General features: G+C 57.3%; 3 protein-coding genes across 3 annotated transcripts; 2 read left to right on the top strand and 1 right to left on the bottom strand.

Moving 5' to 3' along the window:
* Nucleotides 1-2488: 2488 nt before the first annotated feature.
* On the top strand, nucleotides 2489-8323 carry BESB_048510 (uncharacterized protein; the record flags this gene model as incomplete). The annotated part of the gene is made up of 6 exons (XM_029363302.1): nucleotides 2489-3226; nucleotides 3784-4333; nucleotides 4685-5385; nucleotides 5833-5991; nucleotides 6408-6562; nucleotides 6805-8323. 6 exons carry the CDS (start codon nucleotides 2489-2491, stop codon nucleotides 8321-8323), a joined length of 3822 nt encoding a protein of 1273 aa, XP_029220668.1.
* A 1943-nt stretch (nucleotides 8324-10266) lies between these two features.
* On the bottom strand, nucleotides 10267-18048 carry BESB_048500 (electron transfer flavoprotein-ubiquinone oxidoreductase; the record flags this gene model as incomplete). The annotated part of the gene is made up of 9 exons (XM_029363301.1): nucleotides 10267-10567; nucleotides 10830-10912; nucleotides 11463-11532; nucleotides 12055-12242; nucleotides 12916-13205; nucleotides 13631-13770; nucleotides 14231-14411; nucleotides 15055-15588; nucleotides 16434-18048. The coding sequence occupies 9 exons, from the start codon at nucleotides 18046-18048 to the stop codon at nucleotides 10267-10269; spliced, it is 3402 nt and encodes a 1133-aa protein (XP_029220667.1).
* Nucleotides 18049-19936: 1888 nt separating this feature from the next.
* BESB_048490 (co-chaperone GrpE protein) lies at nucleotides 19937-22855 on the top strand (the record flags this gene model as incomplete). Its single annotated transcript, XM_029363300.1, has 5 exons — nucleotides 19937-20434; nucleotides 20981-21112; nucleotides 21464-21733; nucleotides 22361-22423; nucleotides 22751-22855. The coding sequence occupies 5 exons, from the start codon at nucleotides 19937-19939 to the stop codon at nucleotides 22853-22855; spliced, it is 1068 nt and encodes a 355-aa protein (XP_029220666.1).
* Nucleotides 22856-23646: the final 791 nt, after the last annotated feature.

Here is a 23646-nt window from a genome sequence, read left to right as displayed (position 1 = left end):
GCTGCTAAACAGAGTCAGGATGCACTCTTCCTCGGCTGATGTGGGGTGCCTCCGCAAAACTCCGTACAAGCTGTAGAAAACTCGCTTTACAGCGTCGCTTCGTTGCGTTGCTTTTTCTGTACTTCGACTGCATCAGGCGGTGGTGAAAGCTATCCCATGGAAGCCTCGCGCGTAGGTCACATTTCATGCCGGCGTGTAAATTAAATATGGGTAGCTATCTCCGAACGCGTACGTTTTCCCACACAGGCGCGAGTATTCCTCTTCATTTCGCCGCCACATAAAACCGACTTCCTCTCTCGCTAACAGAAGGCCCTACCTCGTTTCGCGACTGGGGCTGGTGTCCGTTCGCCTCGACTCGCGTATCGGTAGGCATTCGAATCAGGCGGCTTGCGCTCAAGATGCAACAAGAGGTCGCTGCGTTTTTCTGTTTCAACGGCAAGTCGCTGGGGTGCCTCGGGGCAGCGTTGAGCGCTTCGATAATGTCGTTGGAGCGTGGCGAGCCCCTCCGGACGCGAACTTTTCTTGCCACAATTTGTCGTGTTCTGTATTTCCTCGCGCGAGGAGCTTGCGGGCATGTGCTTTGTGGCTACTTTTCTCCATGCCCCTGTTTCATCCCCACGCAACCTCGATACTGAAGATGATTTCGGTATTATGCCTATTAAGCCCTCATCGTCGCCAGTGAGGCGTCATCTAGTGAGCGTGGCGCGTTCTGGAAATCATACTAAACGTAGTCTACTTGCATCCTGCGTCACTGTCTAGAGCTGTCCGCCGCGACTGGCTGGCGTGCGTTCCTCGGTTCGCTCCACTGCAGGCGGAAACGACGAGGCCTTTCTTGTCGAGACATTGAATCCGAATAAAACCACAGGTCAATCGTTTGCAGCGAGTCAAGGGGGGCATGCGCGAGGGAAGGAGCTCGCTAGCCACGGACTGAGTTGGAAGACACGCCGAACGGCGCTAATCGAATAAACGCCTAGTGGATTCAGATGCCTGATGCACTCCTGTTTTGTTTGGCTGTCCATTATCGAGCTGTTGCCGGCACATGCTCCCACGCCCTCTCGTTTTGTCTCGCTTCTTCAGCTCCCACTCCATCGGTGTGCCCATTTTTTCTTTCCAGCGGTCAGGCGGGCGTCGTGCGCTATCCAGCACAGAGGCTGCCGGCGTTCCTTGGCAGGCTCTCTTTTCTTTTCGCCGCTGTCGTAGTGATGAGATTTTATGACATAGATATACAAACACCTTTCCACACACACTTCGACTCTACGTGTGCCTCTGTGCGAAGTTGAATCTACGTCGGTTCATCCGTAGCTGCGACAGAGCTGCCGCTTTAGCCCGTATTGCTCTGCGTCGAACACGCCAGCTGCATGCCCCCTTTTCTCTTCTTGCCGCCTCTCTCCACTCACGCCGATAAGAATCGAACTGAAGAGCAAACTCCCGTTTTATCGAGGGGGCGTCGGCTTCGGATTTGCCAGCGTGACCAGGCCGCGTGCGCTCGAAAAGTCTCACAACCTGCCTTTTGAAATCCTGATTCGATTTGCGTGTATACGATTCACGTTTACTTGTGTCTCCCTGTGAGCCCAAGGTTCAACGCAGGGAAAACCCCAGCTCAAGGCGGTAGGGAATTTGCGGAAAAAAAGGTCTATGCAGCTTCTGCCACAAGACAAGAATGGGTGAGGCCGCGTAACACGCTCCGCGAAAGGCAAACCTGTGGAGTTTCCGAGTTCCCCTTTCGATCCTTGCCTTTATCACACGACGCATTGTCAAGCAAGGATTCGACTCCTCAAATCGCCATGCAGGAGAGAAAGCCGAGCAATTTGAAGAAAGCAGGCAGCTGGCGGTACCCACAGGCTCATGATGACCGTGCCGAAGGCCTTTGCGCTGTCTCTTCAGCATGCGAAATCTTCTCCCCCAGCATGCATAGACATAAAACCCGCAAGTTTCCTCTAACTTCTCTTTGGTTTGTCTCCTTTCCTTCGCCTGCTTTTCTCCGTACCGTTTCATCGTTTTCCGCTGAATACCGACTTTTTTCGGAGCTCCGTCGGCGCCCTCTGCGGCCGGTGAGGCATCATCGCAGCGTGAAGCTGCGACTGTATCCACCCGCCGAGAAAAGCCGTTTTGGAGCCTCAAGCTCCGCTTTCTTCTTTTTCTCTGCCTTTTCTTTCTTCCTCCGCAGTATGACCCGTTAGAGTCACTGAAGACTCCATCGTCCTTGTCTCTCCTCTCTCCTCTGTGTCCTTTTTTTCGTTTCCTCTGCCCTCCTGCGAGGGCCTCTTTTTCGTGTGCCGCCGTCGCCGCCCGTGCCTTTCCATGCACAACCGGTTGCGTGTCTCTTGCATTCGCCAGTTTGTGGATCTCCACGCAAGTATCGAAAGCTCTCTATTTGAATTCGAGCCGAGCGAGGAGAGCGGCTGCGTCCCTTCTCGCCGCGCCGGCTCTCCGGGTGTGGCGTTTTCTCCCGCTGTCCCTCTCAGTTTTCTCTCTCCCCGAATACACCATGCTGCCCTATCAGCAGAAGGCGTCTTCTTCCTGTCCGCCGCCGGCTTCGGCGGGTGCTCCTTCGCCGGCGCCGCGCCCAGCTCCGTATTACCCTCCCTCTGCTTCGCTGCCTCACTCCCCTTCCCCAACCCCGTACTCCTCTGCGGCGTCTCTGCCTCTCCCTCTCGCGGCGCCTGCCGCGGCTTCTTTCGCGGGCGCCGGGCCTGCACACGGGCCTCCAGTGCTTCTGCTGTCTTCGCGGGGCCTCGGCGCCTTCTCCGTCCCGTCGCCCTCTCTGCAGCATTTTTTCCGGCTCTGCATGCAGCAGCTCGCTACCGCGCAGGGCGCGCAGGCGGCGCGCTGGAGAGAGGAGGGCCGCGTGACGCCTGAGAAGAATCTCCAAGTGCTGATGGTCATTCAACAGTTTCGAGAAAGAAAGGCAAGCGACCGCGAAACGCCTCTCACGCAGCGCCGATGCGGCGCGAGACGCCTACCTTGCGCGGGTTTTCGGCTCCAGATAGGATTGGCGTTTGCGTCTCTCTCGCAGCGGTTGCGAGGGGCGGAGAGCGAAGCGTGGGGGAGTGGCGTGGCCGCGAGTGCCGCGGAAGCGCTGGCAGCGCCTGCCTGGCAGGCGACGTGCGTCGCGTCATGCGCCTTTCCGTTTCTAAAGGCTCCTCATCGTTCAGCTGTCTCCTTTGTGCCTGCTGCAGCTGAGCGAAGAGCAACTCAAATCCCGCCTGACGGCCATCCTCGGAAGGTATGCTCCTTCTCTGCGGGCCTGTTGTGCCTCCTTGCCTGAGTGCCCGCCGCCTGCCTATCCGCCAGTCCCCGCGCCTTCTTGCGCACCTGTCTGCATCCGATGCATGCTTCCTCGACTGCGCAGATGTTTGTCGCTCTCCGGTCCTCATATACTGCAGCTAGATTCGTTTATCCATCTATCTGTCTATCTGTATCTATCTATCTCTATGTATCTACCTGTCTATGTATCTATCTGTCTGTGTACCTATCTGTCCATCTATCCATTTATTTCTATCTGTATATCTGTCTATCGATCTTTCTATTCAGAGATGAGGCCGATACGCTGGGTGTGCCGGCACGTGTCTCTCGATTTGCGTAGAGAGTTCTGCGCTTGTTTATCGATCTCGGTCGGACTGCGGACTCGTTCCGCCCTTCAGCGCCACCAGCCTTCCTGCTCATTCCCTTAGGTCTCCTCGCTTCTCCTGCGCTGAATTGTGTGCAAGTCTGCCTCGTTTCTTGTTTTCCTCCGCTTCGTCGTGCCCTCAGTCTGTGGGATTTAAAGGTTCTATTTCGCAGGATATCTCCCCTAGCGTGCGCTCGCGCCGCCGTCGTCAGCGGTGTTGTGGGCGCACCCTCCGCGCCAGCGAGAGAGTCGGCTTCTCAGGGGCTGCCGGGTCGCCTGCCTGGGGGGCGTCTGCATGGAGTCTGTGCTTTTTGTCTTGGGTCTGCAGGGATCTTTTTCAAACGATCGTGGACGACTGCATCGCCGCGCAGGCGGTTCAGGATGTCGCAGGCGCCGCCTCGGCGGCGCCTGCGGCTGTCGGCTCAGCGCCTTCGTTTTCCTCCGCGACTGCGCTCCCGTACTCCGCCTCCTCGCCCGCCGTCTCTCCGCTCTCCTCCGGCGTGCGCGAGGACGACGCTGCAACGCGCTCTTCACTGTCTCCGCTACCTTCAGCCGCCTCGCAGCGACCGCCGCGCGAGGGCGGAGAGTCTCCCGGCACGCCGCAGAAGCGGGAGGGGGACGACGCAGAGCGCAGGCGTTCCGGCTCTGCCCGAGCCAGCGGCACACGAGAAGAAAAGAAGGGTGGCGCCTTGACGCCGGGGGAGCGAACGCCGCCAAAGCCGCGTAAGCAATGGTTTGGGGGGGGGGGGGAAAGGGGGCAGGGGCTGGCGGGAGTTGGCGTGTCTTCGCGAGCGGTTGCGCCAGTGCGCAGACGCGGGCGACGTTCGCGGCGACTCCTTTGCATAGGACTTTGTCTCGCTCGCTGGAGCCACGATGCAGAATCAACTATTTGCAATGGAGAATGCGTCCTCTAGCGACGCCGCGGGCGACGCCAGTTGCATGTGGAGCACTGGCGACCGTCTGCAACTGAGCCGGCGCCTGCGGCCACTCGAAACTGGTTTTTTAAAGATCTTGGATGCATGCTCGCCTCTGTTGTGCACGTGCGCTCTTCGTCGGCTGTTTTTTTCGCTTCAGGCAGCGTGTCTCCGGCGGCAGGGCCGAGCACGCCGCCGCGCGGGGATGGCCTGCCGGCGCCTCTTCCAGGCGCTCTCTCGCCGATGAAGACCGCGAAGCTTGGGGCGCGGGAGAGCGACAGTAGTCTCTCGCGAGGGCGGGCCGTGATGAAGCCCGTCCCGAGCCCTGCGTCGCTCGCCCTTCGAGGCGCCGACGGCGAGAAGACAGAGGGCGCCTCGGCCGCGTTGGGGACTCCGGCGTCTGCCCCGCCCGCGGCGCCGGGTCTCGCGGGCCTCCCCCCCTCGGGGTCGGTTGGACCCGCGGCTGCGGCCTCGTCTGTTTCGTCCTTTTCATCTCCCGCCGCGCGGATTGTCGCGCCTTCTTGCGGAGGCGCGGCGCCTCCTTTCGCTGCCGCCGCCGCGCGAGGCGCGAAGGGCGAAGGCGCTCTGGCGGGTCCGGGGGCCGGCGCGCCTCCCTCCGCGCCGGTTTCTGCGCCTTCGCGCGCGGCGGCCGCCAGCCGAGCGCATGCCAGCGCAAGCCTCCCCGCCTCAGCGCTGACCTCGGAGTACCGGGAAAACATGAGCCCGCTGTGGTGGGTGGGCGCGGCGCTCGGCCGTGAGTTTTGGCGACAGATGTCGTCCTCCTCGGAGGTGATTGAGCTCGTGGAGAAGAAGAAGCTCACTGAGCAGTTCCGCACGCTCGAAGGCCTCGTTGACCGCGCGGTACGTGAAGAGTCCTGAGACAAAAAACCGAAAAACACAGCCACAAGCGACACTGTATGTGTGTGGGGCTCTGGGGCCGACCCACTAGGAAAGAAAAATCGGCCGGGCTCGGAGCGGGTTTCGAAAACCGAAAGCGGCACGCGAGGCTCCCTGCGCCTGGGGAGATGCAGCCGGGGACCTCGCCTGCCTGCAGCCCAGACGCTCCGAAAAGTCAAGTCTCCGCGGCACTCTCACAGCCGCGCGCTCCGCCGCCGACAGCGCCGAGGCCGCCGCCGCCCTGTGCCGCGTGCCGTGTGTCTAGGGTTTGGGGTATAGGGTTTTCTGTCGTATCATATCACGGTTTTCGGTCTTATCACAGCGTGTCACGCGTCGGCTGCCGCCCATATTCGGGGCTCTGCGCAGGCTGTAGTTCACCTTCCCATTTTGTTTGCGTGATTTGGTTTACAGGATTTTCTCGGCTCGCTGCGCCTCCAGGGCGACTGCCGTAACGTTTTGCACTTCCTCGGTTTGTCGAGCAACGATCTCCAGCAGAGCCTTTGGCAGCCGACCTTCCCCACGATCCTCCCGCCCCGCGCAAAGGCTCCAGCCCCCTCGCCCGCTGGACAGGTGCGCAGACTCTCACACACCCTGCGCACGCCTGCCAGTTCCTTTTCAGCTTCCACGCGTTCATATATCTTCACCTCTATATCTAGCTATTTATCTATTCTTCTGTATGCATCTAGCTAGATGTCTATCTGTCTGTCTGTCTATTCTTCTACCTGCTGTATCTATCTGCCTGTATATCTCTATGTATATCGTCTAGATCTATCTATCTGTCTGCCTCACTTTCTCTGTCGGTCTGTGTAGAGTGGTGTATATGACGCTTTAATGAAGGCATCTTCAAGCAGTCACGTCGGTTGCTTTTTTCTGCACATCTGTTTGACCTTCTTTTCGTTCTGGGAAGTCCCTGATTTTCGTGCCGGCGCTCAGTCTCCAAAGTCCTCGCGCGTGTGCCTCTGTGTCTCCTCGCATCTCCAAAGCAGGCCTCCGCTGCCTCTTTCAGCACCGAAGACTTTTCGGCTGACCGGCCCCCTGCCACCAAGGCGCGCATCTCGTCTGCATCCGCTCCATCATCGGAGCCTCACGCGAGGAGACGCCGCCCTGGGACGCGTTTCTGCTTTCCGCCGCAGCTCATTTGGTAAGTGCCTCGCTTGCGGTGCCTGTCTCGGCCGAAGGAAACACATGGTGTCATGGTGTCTTCTGCAGTGACGAGACGCCGTCTTCGTTGATAGACGCCGGCAAACGGACTGACGAGCGGGGGCCGACAGCCCCGTCCGCAGTCACAGTTCCACCCAACCGAAGCCGTTGCCTTGTCAAGGATTCGATGAACTCTCCTCTTTCTTGCAAATCTTCTCTTCTCTCTGCTTGGTTTCCTTGCAGGGAGCGTCTCCGCGTGCTTCGCCCTGCGCTCTTTGTCTCGCTGGCGTCTGCTGCCCCTGACAGCCGCGCCTTCGCGCGCGAGGCGGTCTGTAGCCAGCCGAATGTTCAGTTGGCGTCTGCGGCCGCGTCGCTCAACAGAGAAGAAGGCAAGCGGCTGCTGCCTTCCTTCTCGCTCCTCGCGACTGTCGCGCAGGAGCTCGATGGGAGCGCCTTTTGCGAAGACGAGACCTACCCCGTTGCGGACGCAGACGACGCGGCGGCGGAGGGAGAGGACTCCCGACGCGGCGCTTCTGGCGAGCCCGATGCGTTGAAGTCCGACGAGGAGCGGACCCCGGGCGTGGCCTGCGAGGGCGGGTACGCCAGAGCGGGTCAGAAGGTCCCGAACGCAGAGAACGCCGGCGGGGGCGCCGACCCCACGACCGACGACCCCAGCGCCCACCCGCCGGTGGACGCGCGCGCGTCCTGCGCCTCCTCGGCTGAGGATTATTCGCCGCCGCCGCTCTCTGCGCTAGATCCCTACACAGACCAAGCGTACCTTGGGAGCTCCCTGCCGCGAAGCGGCGCGTCGGGGTACGCGTTGTCGGAGGCGTGCGCGGGCGCGGAGGGCGCAAGTGTGTCTGAAGAAGGCACGGAGTCGCAGCCGCTACTCTTCGTCGACAGAGAGGCGATAAGCGACTTGGCGCACGTGACGCAGACAGCGCTGCGAGACCTCCTCAGCAGCGCGCTTGCCGTGGCGATGAAACGCGAAGAGCAAGTCGCGAGACGAGATGAGGAGCGACTCGGCGCCGAGCGGGCTGCGTGGGAGAAGGTAGCCAAACGCGCTGCCGCGCAAAGCCGCGGACACACCCACCCCGCGAAGCGGAGACGGCGCGACGAAGGCGACGACGAGGTGCATACCGAGCGCGACGGGAGTGAGTCGCGGCGAGAGGAGGAAAGCCGGTCTAGCGAGGAAGAAGGCAGCGACGAGGGAGAGAAGGGCAGGGGCGTGCCGGAGGACGAAGAGGAGAAGGAAGATGATGAAACGCCCGCCTCCTATGCAGGCGAAGGCCTAGGGAAGAGGCGACCGCGACACTTCTGGGAGAACAGAGATCGGACGCAGCAGCAGGCAGTACAGGCAGGGCTGGAGAGCCAGGCCGCGGGTGGGGAGGCGAGTCCGAAGGAGGCGGGAAAAAGAGACAAAAACGAACGGGAACCCAGTGGAGAGAAGGGAGACAGCCAGCCCGCGGCGGATGCGACACACAACGCCCCCCAGGGTGACGCCGTGCGTGCAGGGGGGGCTGCCTCTGTCGCCGCGAGTGAGGCCGGACGCGTGGACGGAAAAGACGACGAAGAGATGAAGAGGCAGCCTCGCATCACAGTGAGCGATGTACTGCGGGCTCTCGAGCTCCACGGCGGCTCCATCGGAATGCTCTTGAGACACGCGGAACAGAGACACAGACGACGCGCACAAGAGGAAGTTTTCTCCTTCCTGTCGCTAGCCGTGAAAAAGAAACGGGCTTGGCACGACGCCCTGGCGTAGAGGTTGCCATTCAACCAGCGGCCTTACGCTCGCGTCAAAATCTCTCTCGTCGTCGCCTCGATTGGCTCTCTTTACATTCTGTTGTCTGCTCAGCTGCAGATATACATAGTACCTATGTGCGCCTATTTGTGAAGAGGATGCATAGGGTTTCTCTGCTTTGTATACTCTCAGTTCATGTGGATAAATCCATTTTATGGAGTCGAGCCTGCAACCCAGTAACTGTGGAACCAGGTATCGGGCTCTCCACTTCTAAGGTCGGTGACTGTCGCGATTGATAGCACTGCCTAGTACTACTGACTCGGCCGGTGGACTGATGATGTTTTTCCGTTTTTGTCGGTTTCGCGTCTCCGAAGTTTCAAGTTTTGTCGCCTCCAGCTGGGGGATCTTCGTGTCGGCCGCCCACGTAATCGTGGTGCAGGAGCGCAGGTTTGCCGCGTGTGACAAAACCTCTGCAGGTTTGCCGCGTGTGACAAAACCTCTGCAGGTTTGCCCCGACAGATACATGCTCAAGAAGCGAGCCGGCTTCCGAGAAACGTGTTTTCCTGCTGTTCTAAGCGCTTGCTGTGAGCCGGTTCCACACTCGCTGCTGCTCGGCGCCCCTCCTTTTCCGTTGCGCACCTTTCAGCTTCCCCGTTTGCTTCAGGCCTGCAACCATGAGACGGGCATTAATGCATTTGCTTGAGAGCTGCGCGTGGAACGCACGAAAAGTGCTTTGAGCGTCTCACCAGGTCCCGTTCGCCCCCGGTGTCTCCGCATACACCGCTCGCGCTCCGCGGGAGCTCGCCATACGTTTGAAGTAGGCGCTTCTGTGCCGCCGTTCCCCATTCCCATTCGTTTGCTGCGCACATCGGTGCATACGGCGTGCAGCCACCTCTGCTGGCGATCTGCTGCTACATACGTGAGGTTGATTCACGCAGTTTCCTTCACTTGATGGACACGCGCTGACTGACCGCCGCCATGTCCGTGTACGTACACCTGAAGTGTAGGTCCTCTTGAGGCCACCTGAGCCGATATGCCTCTACTGCGCGACGGCGAGTGGATGTCTCTCGGTATCCAGCCTGGACATCGTACACAAGCTTACCCTTCCCTGTTTGATCATCTGAGCGCGCCAGACACGCCTCGCCTCGCACAAGAAGTCTGCGCAGCGGACTAGTAGGCACATTCCGCCGCTCTCGATATCTATATACGTATACAAGTTTGCGGCAAAGCGGGTAGTCTTGTTTGACGAACCTAAACAACGCCGGCAAAGGCACGCCGCATTCCGTGTTATGCTGTCCGCAAGTAAATAGCTTGCGTTTAAGAACTGCGCGGCAGACCTAACGCGCAGGGACTCGGCCGAACGTAGGAGAGTTGCAGCGCCCGCGTTTCCCGTTGCCGAAAAACCCCGAACAGCCTGACGCTCTCTGGTCTGCGCTACGCATATCTTAGGCCTCCCACCGTAAGCGGAAGACGTTAGGCGATGAGAAGCCCGAAATCCTACCCTCAGGAGCATCACTCGGCGTCGCACCTGGGAAGGCAGCTGAGGCAGCGATCACGCCGGCTCCCTAGAGACGATGGACGCACATGGATGGGGCTGAACAAAAATCGAAGTACGAATCTTTGCTTCATCTCCCTCCAGTTGCGACCCTTGACAAGATATTTTCGAAAACATATCACCAGATACGGCGCCAGACACGACAAAAATTTCTTCCGCGGCTTCGCGAGCCCGCCGTGTCGCGTCGGCCTCTTCTCTAATGAGCACAGGAGTCTGCCGAGGTCGATCCTAACACATCTTCCTTGCCCTCCGTTCTCTCCAGCTTTCGCACGAAAATCCGAAGCTAGCTTTTGAAGCGCGCTCCTTGCTTCAGCTTTTTCACTCGTCTCGCGATTTTTGAAACCAATACAAATGTGACGACTCGCGTATGCATATACATATGTATCTTTCTAGATATATATCGGGCCTTTTACATTCCGGAGTAGCGCGGCCCGCCGCCGCCCTCGGGGACGGTCCACTCTATGAAGTTCTGCGTGGTTTTGATAGCGCAGCCCTTGCAGTGTAGACAGTTCTGTGCGTTGATTTGGAGCCTCATCTTTTTCGGTTTCTTTCCTTTCCTCTCCTGTGCCGTTCCCTCTGCTCGACGGAGATCGCTCGCCATGCCGCCTCTGGTCGCCGTTGTCTTCTCGCGGGGTGCCGCAGTCGCCGACGAACTCTCTGTTTTCGCCGATGAAGCCAAATCGCTGTCTTCCTCAACATATTCATAGACCCTGGAGCAGGACATCCACCGCAGAAGGCGAAATTGCAAACGCCGCGAAAACATCGAACATACCAGATATACGAATCAGGCATCAGAAGTTAAGGGAAACACGCTTCTAAGAGATGAAGTAGCTCCATCACACGATGGAGAAGATTGCGAGAGCGTGGACATAGCGATACAGTTTCATGTGTGTTTCACGGTCTTGTGCTCGTCCGCGGCAGAAGCAACTCGAGTGCGAGTGTTTTTAAATGTTTCCGCTTCAATCACCTTACCCGGCGGGACAGAAGCGGCCTTCAGGCCCTGCGAAGCGACGCAGCGAAACGTCGATCGGCACGTCCTCCATTCCTCGTCTAACCTGATACTCACACAGGCGCAGGCACAAGGAAAAAAATGCGTCTTCCTACGACGCGCAAGAATACTTGTACCTTTTACACAGACACGAGAGACGTAAAACCGCCATTCGTTCACACGGGATGCAAGCTCCTCAGTTGTTCAGTTGGATGCGACGGGCCTAGGGGTATTTGTGTCGCCATGCGTGCATACGCGGCTCGCGCCCATAAGTGTGTATATATATACTCGCGTATCTGTATATAAATATATATGGACATTTAAATGCTTGCTTGTCTACAGTATGTGTAAATATATACGCGCTTGTACAAATATATGCATGCATGCCGTTTCATATTATGTGTAAAGATATACGAGCAATGCAAGAGAGAGGAAGCAATTTGTCGCCGTGGCTCTTGGAGCCACAGCTCTGTGCCCCAGGGCGAGAACTCGGGTGAAGATTTTGTTGAGGCACAACACGCGTCGATCTGAGAGGGGGCTGTGCTGATCCGTCCCCTGACGTCAAGCGGACGAGACACTTTTCTTTTGGCGTAGGGTTTAGAGTCATGTGATCTTACCACAAGGTGAGACGGCTGGTCGTGTGCGTGGGTCGTCCCGCTGCGGACGAGGTTGTCAAGGAGGCTGAAGCTGAAAAAGAAAATCGAAGTCCACGGCGCGAAACCTGCCACAGCTGAGCGTAGCGGGCTGAGAGAGATGTGCATGCCATCGGGTATAGGTTGCCTCACTCAGACGCATGCATGCAAGCCCATTGACCAAAACGTGAAGGTCTTCCTGACACAGCATCTGAATGAGCGGAACGCCTCGGCAACGCAGTCACGTCGCTCCACACACGCTGCGCCGACGCTGGGATGAGAGGGAGGCCGCTAAAGACCTCTGCATGCCTGATTTAGGAAATTTCCTCCCCTGTATCTACCGGATTCGAGTCACCTGAACGGTTTTCGCCTAACGCGTATGCGAGATTATCTCCCTGCGGAATAAAATCCTTTCGCCTCTCAGCTGCTACCGTGCAGACATTCATCGGCACGCACGTAGGTGCGTGTTTCAGCCCATGCACACATATGTATATATATGTACGTATTTATGAATGTATATATGTATATATATACGTATACATGTACATAGGTATATATAAATATGTATGAGGCTTACGTGAGGCGGCTGTCGTGTGGAGGATAGCAGATTGATTTGTGAAGGTCAGCGTTTTCTGTGTAGTCTCTATCCTCTTTGCTCCATCGCAGCGTCCACGGCTCGCGCCCACGGGTGAGGCGCAAGTGAAAAAACGATCCGAGAAGCCCAGGCAGAAGCCCCAGCTGGAAGCACGGCTTCGCATTCCGAACCTGAGACACCCCGAGGACGCACAGAACGCGCAGCGCGAGGCTCTTCGCGGTCAATATATGTATCTATATAGTGAAATGTATTATGTAAGTGTATATGAATGTACGTATGTATGCATATTTATATAGTGATATATATAACATAATTATGTATGCATGCATGTGAATGCATGTATGCGGTCAAAACACACGCCCTGCTTACTCAGAATGTATGCGCTGCACATAGACATATAAATGTATCTACATACATATGTATATATATATATATATATATATACATTATATATAAGTATACATACACATACGTACAGACATTCATATACATACATATATTTACAAACATTCAATACATACATATATACATTATATATATCAGTATATATAGAAAAAGTTATATTTTTAAGTATTGGAAAGACCGAGGGAAAAGAAGGCGGGACTCGAGGCTACACACAAGCTTTCTGCGCGTGCGTTGTGAGGGTGGATCATCACTCTGAAAGCAAAATGTCATCATGACATTTCGCGGTTTAGCGGCTCAACAGCATCGGCTGTAGAACCGATGAAGGTTCGTTTCTTGCTCTGAGGCTCCGCAGCGGGTAGCGCGGCCTGTCCGCGCGTTTTCAGTTTTTTTCATTTTTTCGCATTTCCGTCGACCCTCCACCCACGCTTCGGCGCTCACTTCGTAGAGCTCCTCGACAGCCCACGAGCGTCGTACCCGCGTCTCGTAGTCCTTCACCTCGAGTCCTTCGCGCGCGTCAGCGTCCGCCTCTCCCCCGTTGAGCGCCGTCTCCCCGGCGCTGCCCTGTCCGTCGCTCTCAGAACCAGTCGCCGACGGAGGCGAAGACGAAGAAGGGCGGAGAAAGGCGTCCGCGAGAGCCTCGGCGGCCTCCATGCCGCTTTTCATCGCGAGGTGCGTGCCTTTCAGCTTCGGCGCGCTGAGGAATCCTGCGCAGCCTCCTACGAGAAGCCCTGAAGCCGACAACGCAGAAAAGACGACACGTAGCAGTTCGACACGAGGGTCGATACCCGCAGCCGCGTCGCGCCTGGCTGCGATGCGAGAGGCATGCGGACGACACAGAAGATCAACAACAGCGCCACTTTACTGCAGAAAAAGCAAGCGCTGAAGCAAACAGCCGAGGGACGCGAGCGCAGAGACGAACCAACCGCGACACACGTAGGGCCTCTGTGCGGCCCTGCGAGTCAAAGCGCGCAACGAAGACACAGAGCTGCGCGCCGCAGCTGTGTGAGCGACAGATAAGAAGACAAGAGAAGAAGAGAGACCAGAAAGCCGGCGAAAGCACGCAGAGAAGAGGCCGCGAGGACGCCCCTGCTCAGCTACAAAGGAGCTTAGGCGATCTACATGGAGACGAAAAAGAGGAGCGGACTGTTTGTACCTCCAGGGAACGTGAGAGAAGGCATGGCTTGAAAACCGCCTTCGTCGAGGCACCGCGCCCCGTAGGACACGCATTGCCCGCCTTGCAAAACTGACGCAATGCGCGGATGCGTCTTCCAGCGCTGGAACTCCTCGTAGGGACTGGAGAGAAGCGCAGAGAATGAGACGCAGCCGCGGAGCGACGTCGATGCAAGCGGGAAGAGAAAACAACAACGCCAACACGCACGCAGGAAGCAAAGCTCTCGAGGAGGATAAGGTGCCTGCAAGGACGCGGACTATTCCCGCGCAAAACATCTACCAGGGCGCGTATTCAGGCACGCGAGGAGCGAACACCGCACTCAAACGAACTTTCTTCGACGCATGCAAAGCCTGGGGCACGCGTGTGTGGACCTAGAGAGGAAACACCGAGGGGAATGCATTTGCTCGTTTGCCCTTTGTCACAGCAGACATCACTCTATTTACCTATACATGCGCACATGCGAAGAATGAGCTGCGCGTGGCGGCCTCGGCCTGATGACCCCCTGCGACAGAGGGCATCGCAAACAGAGTCTGGAATGCCAACGCAGATGCGAGAGTACCTTTCTGCGGCTGCAGAACGTACTTCAGGAACGGATTCTTGTAGTCGAGGCCGACTACGAAGCCGAGGAGAACGCGATTCGCGTCGCCTGTGTGGTATAGGAAACCTCCGCCGTAGTCGCCGAGCCCCAGTGGCCAGCCGACGGAGTGAACGACCTTCCCCTTTCTGTGGTTTTCCTCCTTGACCTCCCAGATTTCTTTCAAGCCTGAAACAAACGCAGAAAGCGGAAAACTAGACGCCAATCACCGCGAAGTCAAAACGCCGCAGAAAACGCGCAGCGCCCGCGCATCGCCCAGGCAGGGTGCGGAAGAAAAAAACTAGTTACGCGCGTCACTCTCCGCCGTAGTCATGCAGCGCGAACGAGTTCCAAGGGGATGCTTATCCAGGTTTGAAGCGGCGACGGAGTACACAGCGGCCGCAGTTCACGCAGGGAGGTGCGGCAAGCGAGACTCGCAGAGGAGACGCCACGGGAGGGTTTATGGTTTAGGTTTGTGCAGGCACCAGAGAGAAGAAAGATAGGAGACAGAACTCGAGTGAAAGCGTCCTTGGTGGTAGTGTGGAGCAGCTGACGGCGACATCGCACAGGAAGCCCCCCCTCCCCTGAGCGTAGACTGCAGGTGAGTTTTGAGGACGAATACGCGCCAGAGGACTCCTCACTGAGGCACGGAACGGAGACGAACAAGGCAAACAGTTAGTGAAAAGAGAGCTGTTGTTGGAAAATGCACGGCCAGCCACGCGGCTCTGCGAGCGTCGTGAACCGCGTAGGGGGGGCTGCGGCAGACACTAGATGAAGGAGCGCCGGGAAAATAATAACTGTCGCGTAACAGACGCGCAACTCTGCCTCTCACCTAGGCCATACTGCTGCGGACATGGCGCCGTCGCCGCGCCCGACAGCTTTCCTCTCGTGAAGATCCCCTTCAGCACCGCGCTCGCCCTCTCCTTCAGAGTGTTTGCACAGTGCTTCTTTTTTTCTTCGCTTTTTCCCGCGCGGTTTTTCAAGGCGTGCTCGCCTCTCAGATTGAAGGCAGCGATCGCCAGCTCCGCGAGCGAGCCTCGACAGCCTTCTGCGAGGACGACTTGCTTCGCGAAGAGGTCAATCCCAGGGGTAAACGTCTTGCTCTTGCTGCCGTCCTTCTTCACTCCCATGTCCGCCGTACGTACACCGCACACGTAGGGGCGCGCGCCAGCCTCGAAGGAAAACGAGGGGTGCGAAGCTGAGGAGAAAAACGAGGCGGCCAAAAAAGGCGGCCCCGGGGTCGTGGAGGAAGATAAATGCGGCGGCGACGCAGAGGAAGAGTCAGATATGTCTTTACGGAAGGAGGACAGCGGCAGCGGCTCTGAAGCTTTCGAGGCTTTCACGAGCAGATCCGCTCCGGCAAAACCTAGAGGCAAATAAGACAATCTTAATAACAAGGTGAACTGCTTCCGCGTGACGCGTTCGGTGACTCGCTCTCGGGAGCGCTTGCAACGACACACACTTATGAACTATGCCTGGCGTGAATAGGCCCTCAGCAGACGTCCGGATAAGGCTGATGCATGCAGCGGAAAAACCGAAATGCACATGAAGGGATGCAGAACTGCGCAGCACCAGGCAACGATGAAGGCCCTGCCCCGCGTGTGTCTCTACCCCTGGTGTGCAAACACGGTGACTGGCAACGCACACGAACGATTCGAGCTCGTCGACGAAATATCTTGCATACACTCATCTCAAGCTGAGGCGTGCCCGAAGTCCCACGAGAATCAGCGGCAACGCACGCAACGCCCGTTCGCGAAAAACGGAGTATTTTAGTTGTTTCTGTATCGATGCCAAGTGTAACGACCGTAGCATTCCACAATCTCTGCGATCACAGCATGAGCCTCGAAAAGCAGGAAGCAAACGCCGCTACCCCCCGAAGCCCTGTTGACACACACGCCTACTACCGCTGAACAGTGTCTGCAGAGGTTGATGACGGAAACTCCCACTCATCGAGTTCTGTCGCAAAGACACACGTGGAATGATACGAGACAGCCTTTGTATGCGTGCGAGTTCGCCACTGACGTCGAATGCCTTCAAACTTCACTGTGATTACATTTCTATGTTAGCCTACTAATGCCATGGGAGCGAAGATAGTCTAATTACGCAGAACGTGCGACTGCGGCGTCCCCATGCTTCTTCGTCGACACCCACGAGTCACAATGAATGGATTCGAAAGAGAAGCGCTGCGGTGGAACAGTTCGTTTAAGTTACCTGGATAAATTTCGACGCCGTAGTGCTGCTCGGCGACCTCCGCGAGCCAATTAGCCAGCTCGCCGAGACTGATGATGAAGTTTTTTCCGGCATTCTTCATCTGCTGCGGGAGCGCCCACATCGGCAGCTCGAGGGCGCGGCGGTTGTTGAAGAAAACGAGAAATTCATCCTCCGTCGCCACAGTCCGCACCGGCGGGCCCCCAGCTGTACGTACAGCGTCGGAGGCAATCGAGCCGGCTTCGCGGCGACGCGCCTGCGCCTCGTGGATTCCTTCTTCCGCGACGATGAACGAGGTGCGCATCGCAGTTTTATCGAAAACAGCGTCTTCTTCCTTCTCTTTTAGAGATTCCAGAAACTCCTCAATCTGCTTCACCTCTGCGCTTTCCTCATTCGCTGTTGCGCCCACGACATCCGTTCGGCCGCCGTCTTCGCTTACACCTTCTTCGTCCTCTCCCTTCGGCTCAGCTTTCCCGCTTCCGCCTCGTTGGTCGCGTCTTCTGTCCCCATCCGCCTCTTCTTCCACGCGACGCAAACCCCCCGCGCCTCCCTCTCCCCGCTCCTTCTCTCGCTGCAAGGGCCCCTGCGCACATGTGCCGTGGAGCTCTGCGTCTATCAGATCTGCGCCTTCGCGTCCGCTTCCTCCTGTCTCGCCGGCGGCTGTTTGCACGCTGCGATCCCTTTCTTGCGGGCTCAGGTTCATTCCCCGCCCCCCACGCAGAGCTGCAGCATCGTTAGGTTCGTTGGCGGCCTCTCGACTCTTGCCCTTCTCGCTCGGTTCGGCAGGCGGAGACTCCTCGCGCAAGAGGCGGCGGAACTTGAGAACTTGGTCTTGCAGGTAAAGCGCGGCCGCCGCGGCGCCCCCAGCTCTCTCGGCTGCATCCTTGAAGGGCGACGAGAGGCCGGCGAGCGGAGACGAACTGGCAGATGAGTCCGGCAGGGAGGCGGAGGACGGTAGGAGCGTGCGCCACCCAGGAAGGAGCTCATCGAGTGCACGCGGCTCGAAGACGTTTCCCGACAGAATGTGGGAGCCGATCTCTGCGCCTTTATCGATGAGGCAGACTGAGAAGTCCGTGCGGCCTGCGATCTCCGCCTTCTGCTTCAGGCGAATCGCCGCCGCGAGGCCTGCAGGGCCGCCGCCCACAACTAGGACGTCGTAGTGCATGCGCTCGCGCACAGGCGAGGACGAGGAGCTGGCTGAGGCGAAGCGCCGAGAAGCCCCGAGGGATGCCGGGACGGGCCAGACTACGCATGCTGAAGCAGACGGCGGCGTGGCGCAAAAAAGAAGAGAAGCTGAGGGCGCGACAAGGGACGCAAGCGCGCGATGCCTGGCGAGGTGAAGGGGGGCAAAATGAGGCGAACCCGAAGAAGGCGAGGCAAGAAAAAGGGGTGAAAGGCCCACGCACGAGGTCGAGCGAGCCTGGAGTCGCTGAAAAGGCGAAGACGCAGCAAAAACAGACGCCCCAACAAGCCGGGAGTCTGTGGAGAGAAGAAACACAGATGAAGGAGGAGAGGAGAAGGCGGCGACAAAAGAAGCAGAGAGCGGAGAAGAGTGCAGCACAGAGCGGACAGCAGGCGCGAGGGAGCGCCGGCCCCAGCCGCGGCTCAAGTTGTCCATCTTGCAGAACGAGAATCTTGGAAAAAATTCACGAAGAGACGAACTCAATATCAACTTGAGACTCGCGGACACGACGGAAAGTGTAGCTTGACCATGTCGCTAGCAGAGTCGGACATGGAAAACAAAGGGCCAAAAAGGGCAGCTCCAGCGAGGCATGAACGCAGGAGGAGGAAAACAGCTTTTCCGCGACTCGCGCTACATCGATGAAGGTGATCTGCGCCGAGCCAAGTTATCCACCTGAGCGTCCCGCCGTGTGTGTCCAGAGTGTCTAGAGTCCTTCCAGTTAGAAGGGACGTTAAAGCAACACGCGACTTTTTTACAGAAACAACCGTCTGCACAGTAGAGGCCCGTGGTTAAGGCCAAAGGAACCAAAAAGTCGTTTCATTCTATTCACCCAATCCCCAGGGAGAGGCGGCGAGCAGAAAACGTGGGCACGGGAATGCGACCGTTCTGATCAACTGGAGTGTCGGAGCTGAGCTGGCTACAACGGCCTCCCCTGCCCTCGGCTTGCTGTGATTAGATTCCGACAGGAGACGAACTACCGTTCAACCCCAAGAAAAAACAGACGAAAGCGGCGGAATTACGTGTGTGCCTCTCTATGAACCGCAGTACATACAGCTGGGCGCCCGTCGACCGAAAACAGTTCTAGCAAAGGTTTCGTCGTTAGTTCGAAAGAAAGAGTAAAAGGCGTACACGCTTGCTTATTATCATGAGAAGCGGAAGAGATACACGCGAGTGAGACGTGAGGCGCGGCTCGTTTCTCATTTAGACTTGTCCTTTTGGCTCGCGCGCTCGCCGCCCGTTAGCATTCTGCGCAGTCTAGCGGTCACTCACTCCTTTGAGCCGGCTCACGCGTAAGAAAGCTGAACTCGAAATATGCTGAAGCCGTGGAGCAGGCGCGGGTCAGATTGCGGAGAGGCTGGAAGTGGAAAAGAAGCTGAGCAAAGGGCGGAAAGGCGACCAGGGCATCGAATTCTTGAGGCACGCAGCAGAAACTCGTCGATCTGCCGGGGTCACCTCTGTTTCTTTTGCTGCATGCGCGTCGGGGGCTGAGCTGCTCCCACTCGCCGCCGCACAAATCAAAATGTGCGCGAGACTGCTGGGCTTGAGCAGCGGGGCGGCGAGAAGGAAGAAAAGGTCTTCGAAAAGCTCCCGAGGAGCAAGGAGGCCTCGGATGTCTGGGTGTGTGTCTCTGCGGCACTCTGACTTCTCTACTTTTTAAAAAAAATCTTCTACTTCGCGTCCTGCGTGTGTGTGTGTGTGTGTGGGGGGGGGGGGGGGGGGGGGGGGGGGGGTTCGAGGAATCGAGAGCCAGAGGCTATTCTCCGCGGTGCCGCACAGGAAAGTGCTGAGGTTGTCTCTCGTTGAATCTCGTTTGCATCTAGCGGCAACCGCGAAAAACGAACGCGACCGGATACCCCGTTCTCCTGTTTGTCTCCTCGCCGGGTGTCTGTTTTCCTTGCCCTGCCACCACGGCCCTGTCTCTCGCATTTTTTCGAAACAGCTGACCGTATCGGCGGCGGCCGCGGCGTGCATAGAGTGCATGCCCGCGAAAATCACGCAGGTATCTGAACTTCGAATCTCAACGACGAGTCTCTAGGTGACGGCGAAGCTTGAACGCGAGTCTGTGTGCTTCTCTGCGGCGCTGAAGACTTTTTTCGTCCTGTCATCGCCACTTCGTGCGACCTCCGCTTGCCTCGCACGCGCATGCATCCCTTTCACCTGTTGGTTTCTCCTGTTCGTGCATACGCATAGCTCTCCATCAGCTCTCAGTTTTTCTTGTTTGTCCTTTGCTGCCCTTTTTGCCTCACTCCTATACAGCGTTCCCCTCGGAGGTTTTCCTCTCTCCAACAGTCTCTGCTCCTCTCTTTGCTTCCCTCGCTTCGCTATGGCTTTCGCCTCCTTCGCGGGCGCGAGCCGCCACTTGTCCGGTAGCATTCGCTCCGCGCTGCGAGGTCGTGTGGCCTTCGAGAGAAGCGTCAGGGCAACCCCGAGCGCCTCGCTGCCTGCCTTTCCGCTCTCTGCATCTTCGTCTCCTCTGCAGACTCGCGCCTGCGCCGCGGCTCTGCTTCAGGCGCCGATGCTGCGCAACTCTTCGCTGTCTCCGCTGGCCTCGTCCTCCTTGGGCTCGCCCCTCGTCCTGAAAGCCCGCGAGGCCCGCGCCCTCTCCACGCGCGGAGCCTCGCCCGCCGGAGCCGCGACGGCGGACACTGTGTCCACGCCGCAGGGCGACGCCAGCCGCGGCGCCAACGGAGGCTCCGGCGGCGCCGCAGACGAGGAAGAAGGCACTGTAGAGCGAAGAAAAAGGGGAGTGGAAGACGAAGCAGAGCAGGAAGGCGGACCCGCACGCCAGCAAGGCGACGCTGAAGCTGCTGAGGCCTTCAAGGTAAGAAGAGACAGTCAAGCGGCTGACCGGACGCGGCACACGACACACGATTCGAACACATGTATGCATATATACATGTAATTGATGGATATCTATATGCTATATATCTATGTTATATCAATATATGCATATTTTCATGTATAAGTGTTTTCGCAGTGAATGGTTCCATCGCATCGTTTCTCAAGATTCGGACGTGCCGAAAAAACGACGCCCCTTGGCTGCTACGTTCGCGTTGCGAAGTCTGCGCACCCGAATCCGTATCTCTCTATCGCCTTCTACGAGCCTACGAAGTCGATGCTACCGACGAGCCGTGCGTTTCTACTGAATATATCGCTACGCGTTGTCGCCTCCTTCTCGAAGCGCATGGGCTCGCCACGTGTAGAAGGCCGCTGTGTTGAGCCTCCACGGCGGGCGATCGGCTGCAGTTTCAGGTCAGCGGCTTCTGTTGTGGTGATGTCTTAAGGCTCCCCAAGAAAGGCTTGGGCTCGCCTGCAGGTGTTTTTCAAAAACAAGCTTCGGCGCTCATGCATGCGGCTTTTTCTGCAGGCCCTCGAGGAGAAGCACCGCCAGTGCGCGGAGGAAATCGACGCGCTGAAGAAGAAAAACCGCGAACTGCAGGACAAGGCTCTCCGAGCTTACGCTGACATGGAAAACGCCCGCATGAGACACCAAAAGGAGGTAACGCGGCGAAAAGGAAGTTTAAATTCCTAGAGGATCATCAAGCCTTCCTCTTGCAAATGAAACACCGCTCCACGTGTAGATGCGTGCATACGAAACACGTGTGACACAGGGAGGATTCAGTGTCGAACCAAGGCATCTGCCATGGCCCTCAAGAAGCAAGCAGTTCTGGGGATACAGAATAAACCAACATGTCTATCTATCGAGCCATATGTGTGTCTTACCTGTATACGTATATGCGAATTTGTGAAGTCACGCGTATATATATATATATATATATATATATATATATATATATATATATGCATGTGCGAATTGACGTGTATGTGTGCTTCGTTTCCGCGTGTTTAGATGGCGTCGCTGAAGGAGTACGCGGTGACGGACTTTGCGAAGGCGATGCTGGAGGTGGCTGACTCGATGGCCTACGCGACCAAGTCTCTGCAGGAAGCTGTGCAGAGCGAGTCCTCCTTCCTGTCGGCGAACCCCGGCGCGGAGACGCAGGAGGCGGGCGACCTCGTCTCTCTCAAAGAGCGCCTGCAGCAGATCTACGACGGCGTCAAGCTGACTGAAAACCTCCTCCACAAGACCCTCGACCGCTTTGGAGTCGAGCAGTACGATCCTGTAAGGCTCGTTCCCTGCGTAGCTAGCCCCCTCTTCCTCGCCCGCCGCGTTCTTTGCTACGCCGAGCCTCGTCACAAAAAAAGCCTATTCGCGGGGCTCTCACACCTTTTGTTGGTCTTCTTGTCAGAAGGCGCGGCTGTCTGCAGCGAACTGCATGCGAGTATTCGCCTTTCTCAGTCGCTCGGGGCCTGCAGGGTTGCGGCTCCGTGACTGCGGCGCTTGGACGCGGACGGCGGTGGGAGAGGCGGGAGTCGCCTCCCACAAATATTTTGGGAGCGAGTGTGCCCATATATCTATGTATCTATCCACCTGTCTATCTCCGTATATACATGGATTTATTATGGATTTATTTAGGGTATACCGTATAATATATATATGGTTTACTTTTGAAATGTGTACATGTCTATTTATTATATACGTATGTATAGATATAGAGAGGGCGCTGTTCAGTGCGGCAGTCTCAATGAGCGCAGTGGATGGCGGGGCGGAAGTGCACTTGTGAGTTTTTGTGTGCGCTTGGCTACGCGGGAAGGCATGCAGCGCTTGCGTTTTTCGTTCCGAGGTGCGAAGGCCGAGAGCCGTCTTGTAGAGGTATACCGACGCCTTTCACGTATGCTGTCTTTCCAGACTGGAGAGAAATTCAACCCAGCTTTGCACGAGGCTCTGTTCGAGATGGAACACCCAACAATGGTAAGCAGCTCCTTCGCGAATACGCGACATGCAGATATATATCGATATGTATATGAATATTAGATCTATGAATATACATATGAATGTATATATCTATATTTGTGCGCGTGACCCTGTATTCCGGTCTGGGACTGACTCTCCACGTCCAACGCTGTGGACGCAGTGCGTGAGGGATTAGGCCTGTATTACGCATGGTGCGTCGAGGCATGCATACCGGGCCTGCGTAGGATCCCTGTGCGCGAATAGACGTGCATTTTTAGACATTTACGCACCTGCATGCATCGGTCCTCACTTGCCGGATTTTTGGGTTTCCTTTCCGTTTCGCAGAGCAAGGGCGAGGTTGCTCAGGTGGTTCAGAATGGCTACAAAATTAGAGACCGCATTCTGCGAGCGGCCAAGGTCGGCGTGGCGAAGGGCGCGCCGTCCAATTAGAAGCGTTTGAAGACGAAAACAGTTGAATTTCATCTCTCTCGGCCTGCGCGAGTGTGAAGCAAATGGTGGACTGAGCGTGAACTGGATCTTTCCCACGAATCACCGCTGGAGAGGTGGGGATTTCGTTCACAAAAGATCTCCTTGCAGGGCGCCGGTCGGCTCGCATGCTGAGGCCTGAACACGTCGGGCGGCGCTGGGTCGGGTGCCGCCACTCTCCGTCGCTTTCGAGATGAGGACGTGCGTGGGATAATCGCCTTCACACGGCTGTGAGTCTGGCGTTCATTGTCGGATGTGTTGAGTTTTTTCAACTTCGAGCCCCGGGCTCCCGCGGCAACGCAGCCTTTGAAGGCATTTTCAGATTCGGCGCAGAACGGATGCCGCAGATGCACTCCCCCTCATCTCGCGTCGTTTCCGCGCTTCAGTGTTTTGAGACGGGGGCACGACACCACGGCTGGCTGGGGGTATATCAGGGCGAAGCTGAGGAGTTGAGATCGGTGCGCGGCTGCCTCTCTGTATCATCTGGCTGTTCGCCTGTATGCGGGAATACCACGTATTCGTGTGTCTACACAACACTGAAAAAGAGCGAAGGAGGGGAATTCCGCCTGCATGTCCCTGTGCACGCGCACGTGAATAGTGCCTACTGGCGGCGGGGGGGGGGGGGGGGGGGGACGGCGTTCCTCGCAGGTTGGAGCCAAGAAAACTGTCGCGCAGTGCCTCGTTTGCAAGACGAAATAAAACTCGGCCGCATGCGCTTGCTCGAGTGTCTCTATACGTTCGGAGGGCACGTCTGC

Source organism: Besnoitia besnoiti, chromosome III (assembly GCF_002563875.1).
Source record: "Besnoitia besnoiti strain Bb-Ger1 chromosome III, whole genome shotgun sequence".
Lineage (NCBI taxonomy): Eukaryota > Apicomplexa > Conoidasida > Eucoccidiorida > Sarcocystidae > Besnoitia > Besnoitia besnoiti.
This window is presented reverse-complemented; position numbering and strand designations above follow the sequence as displayed.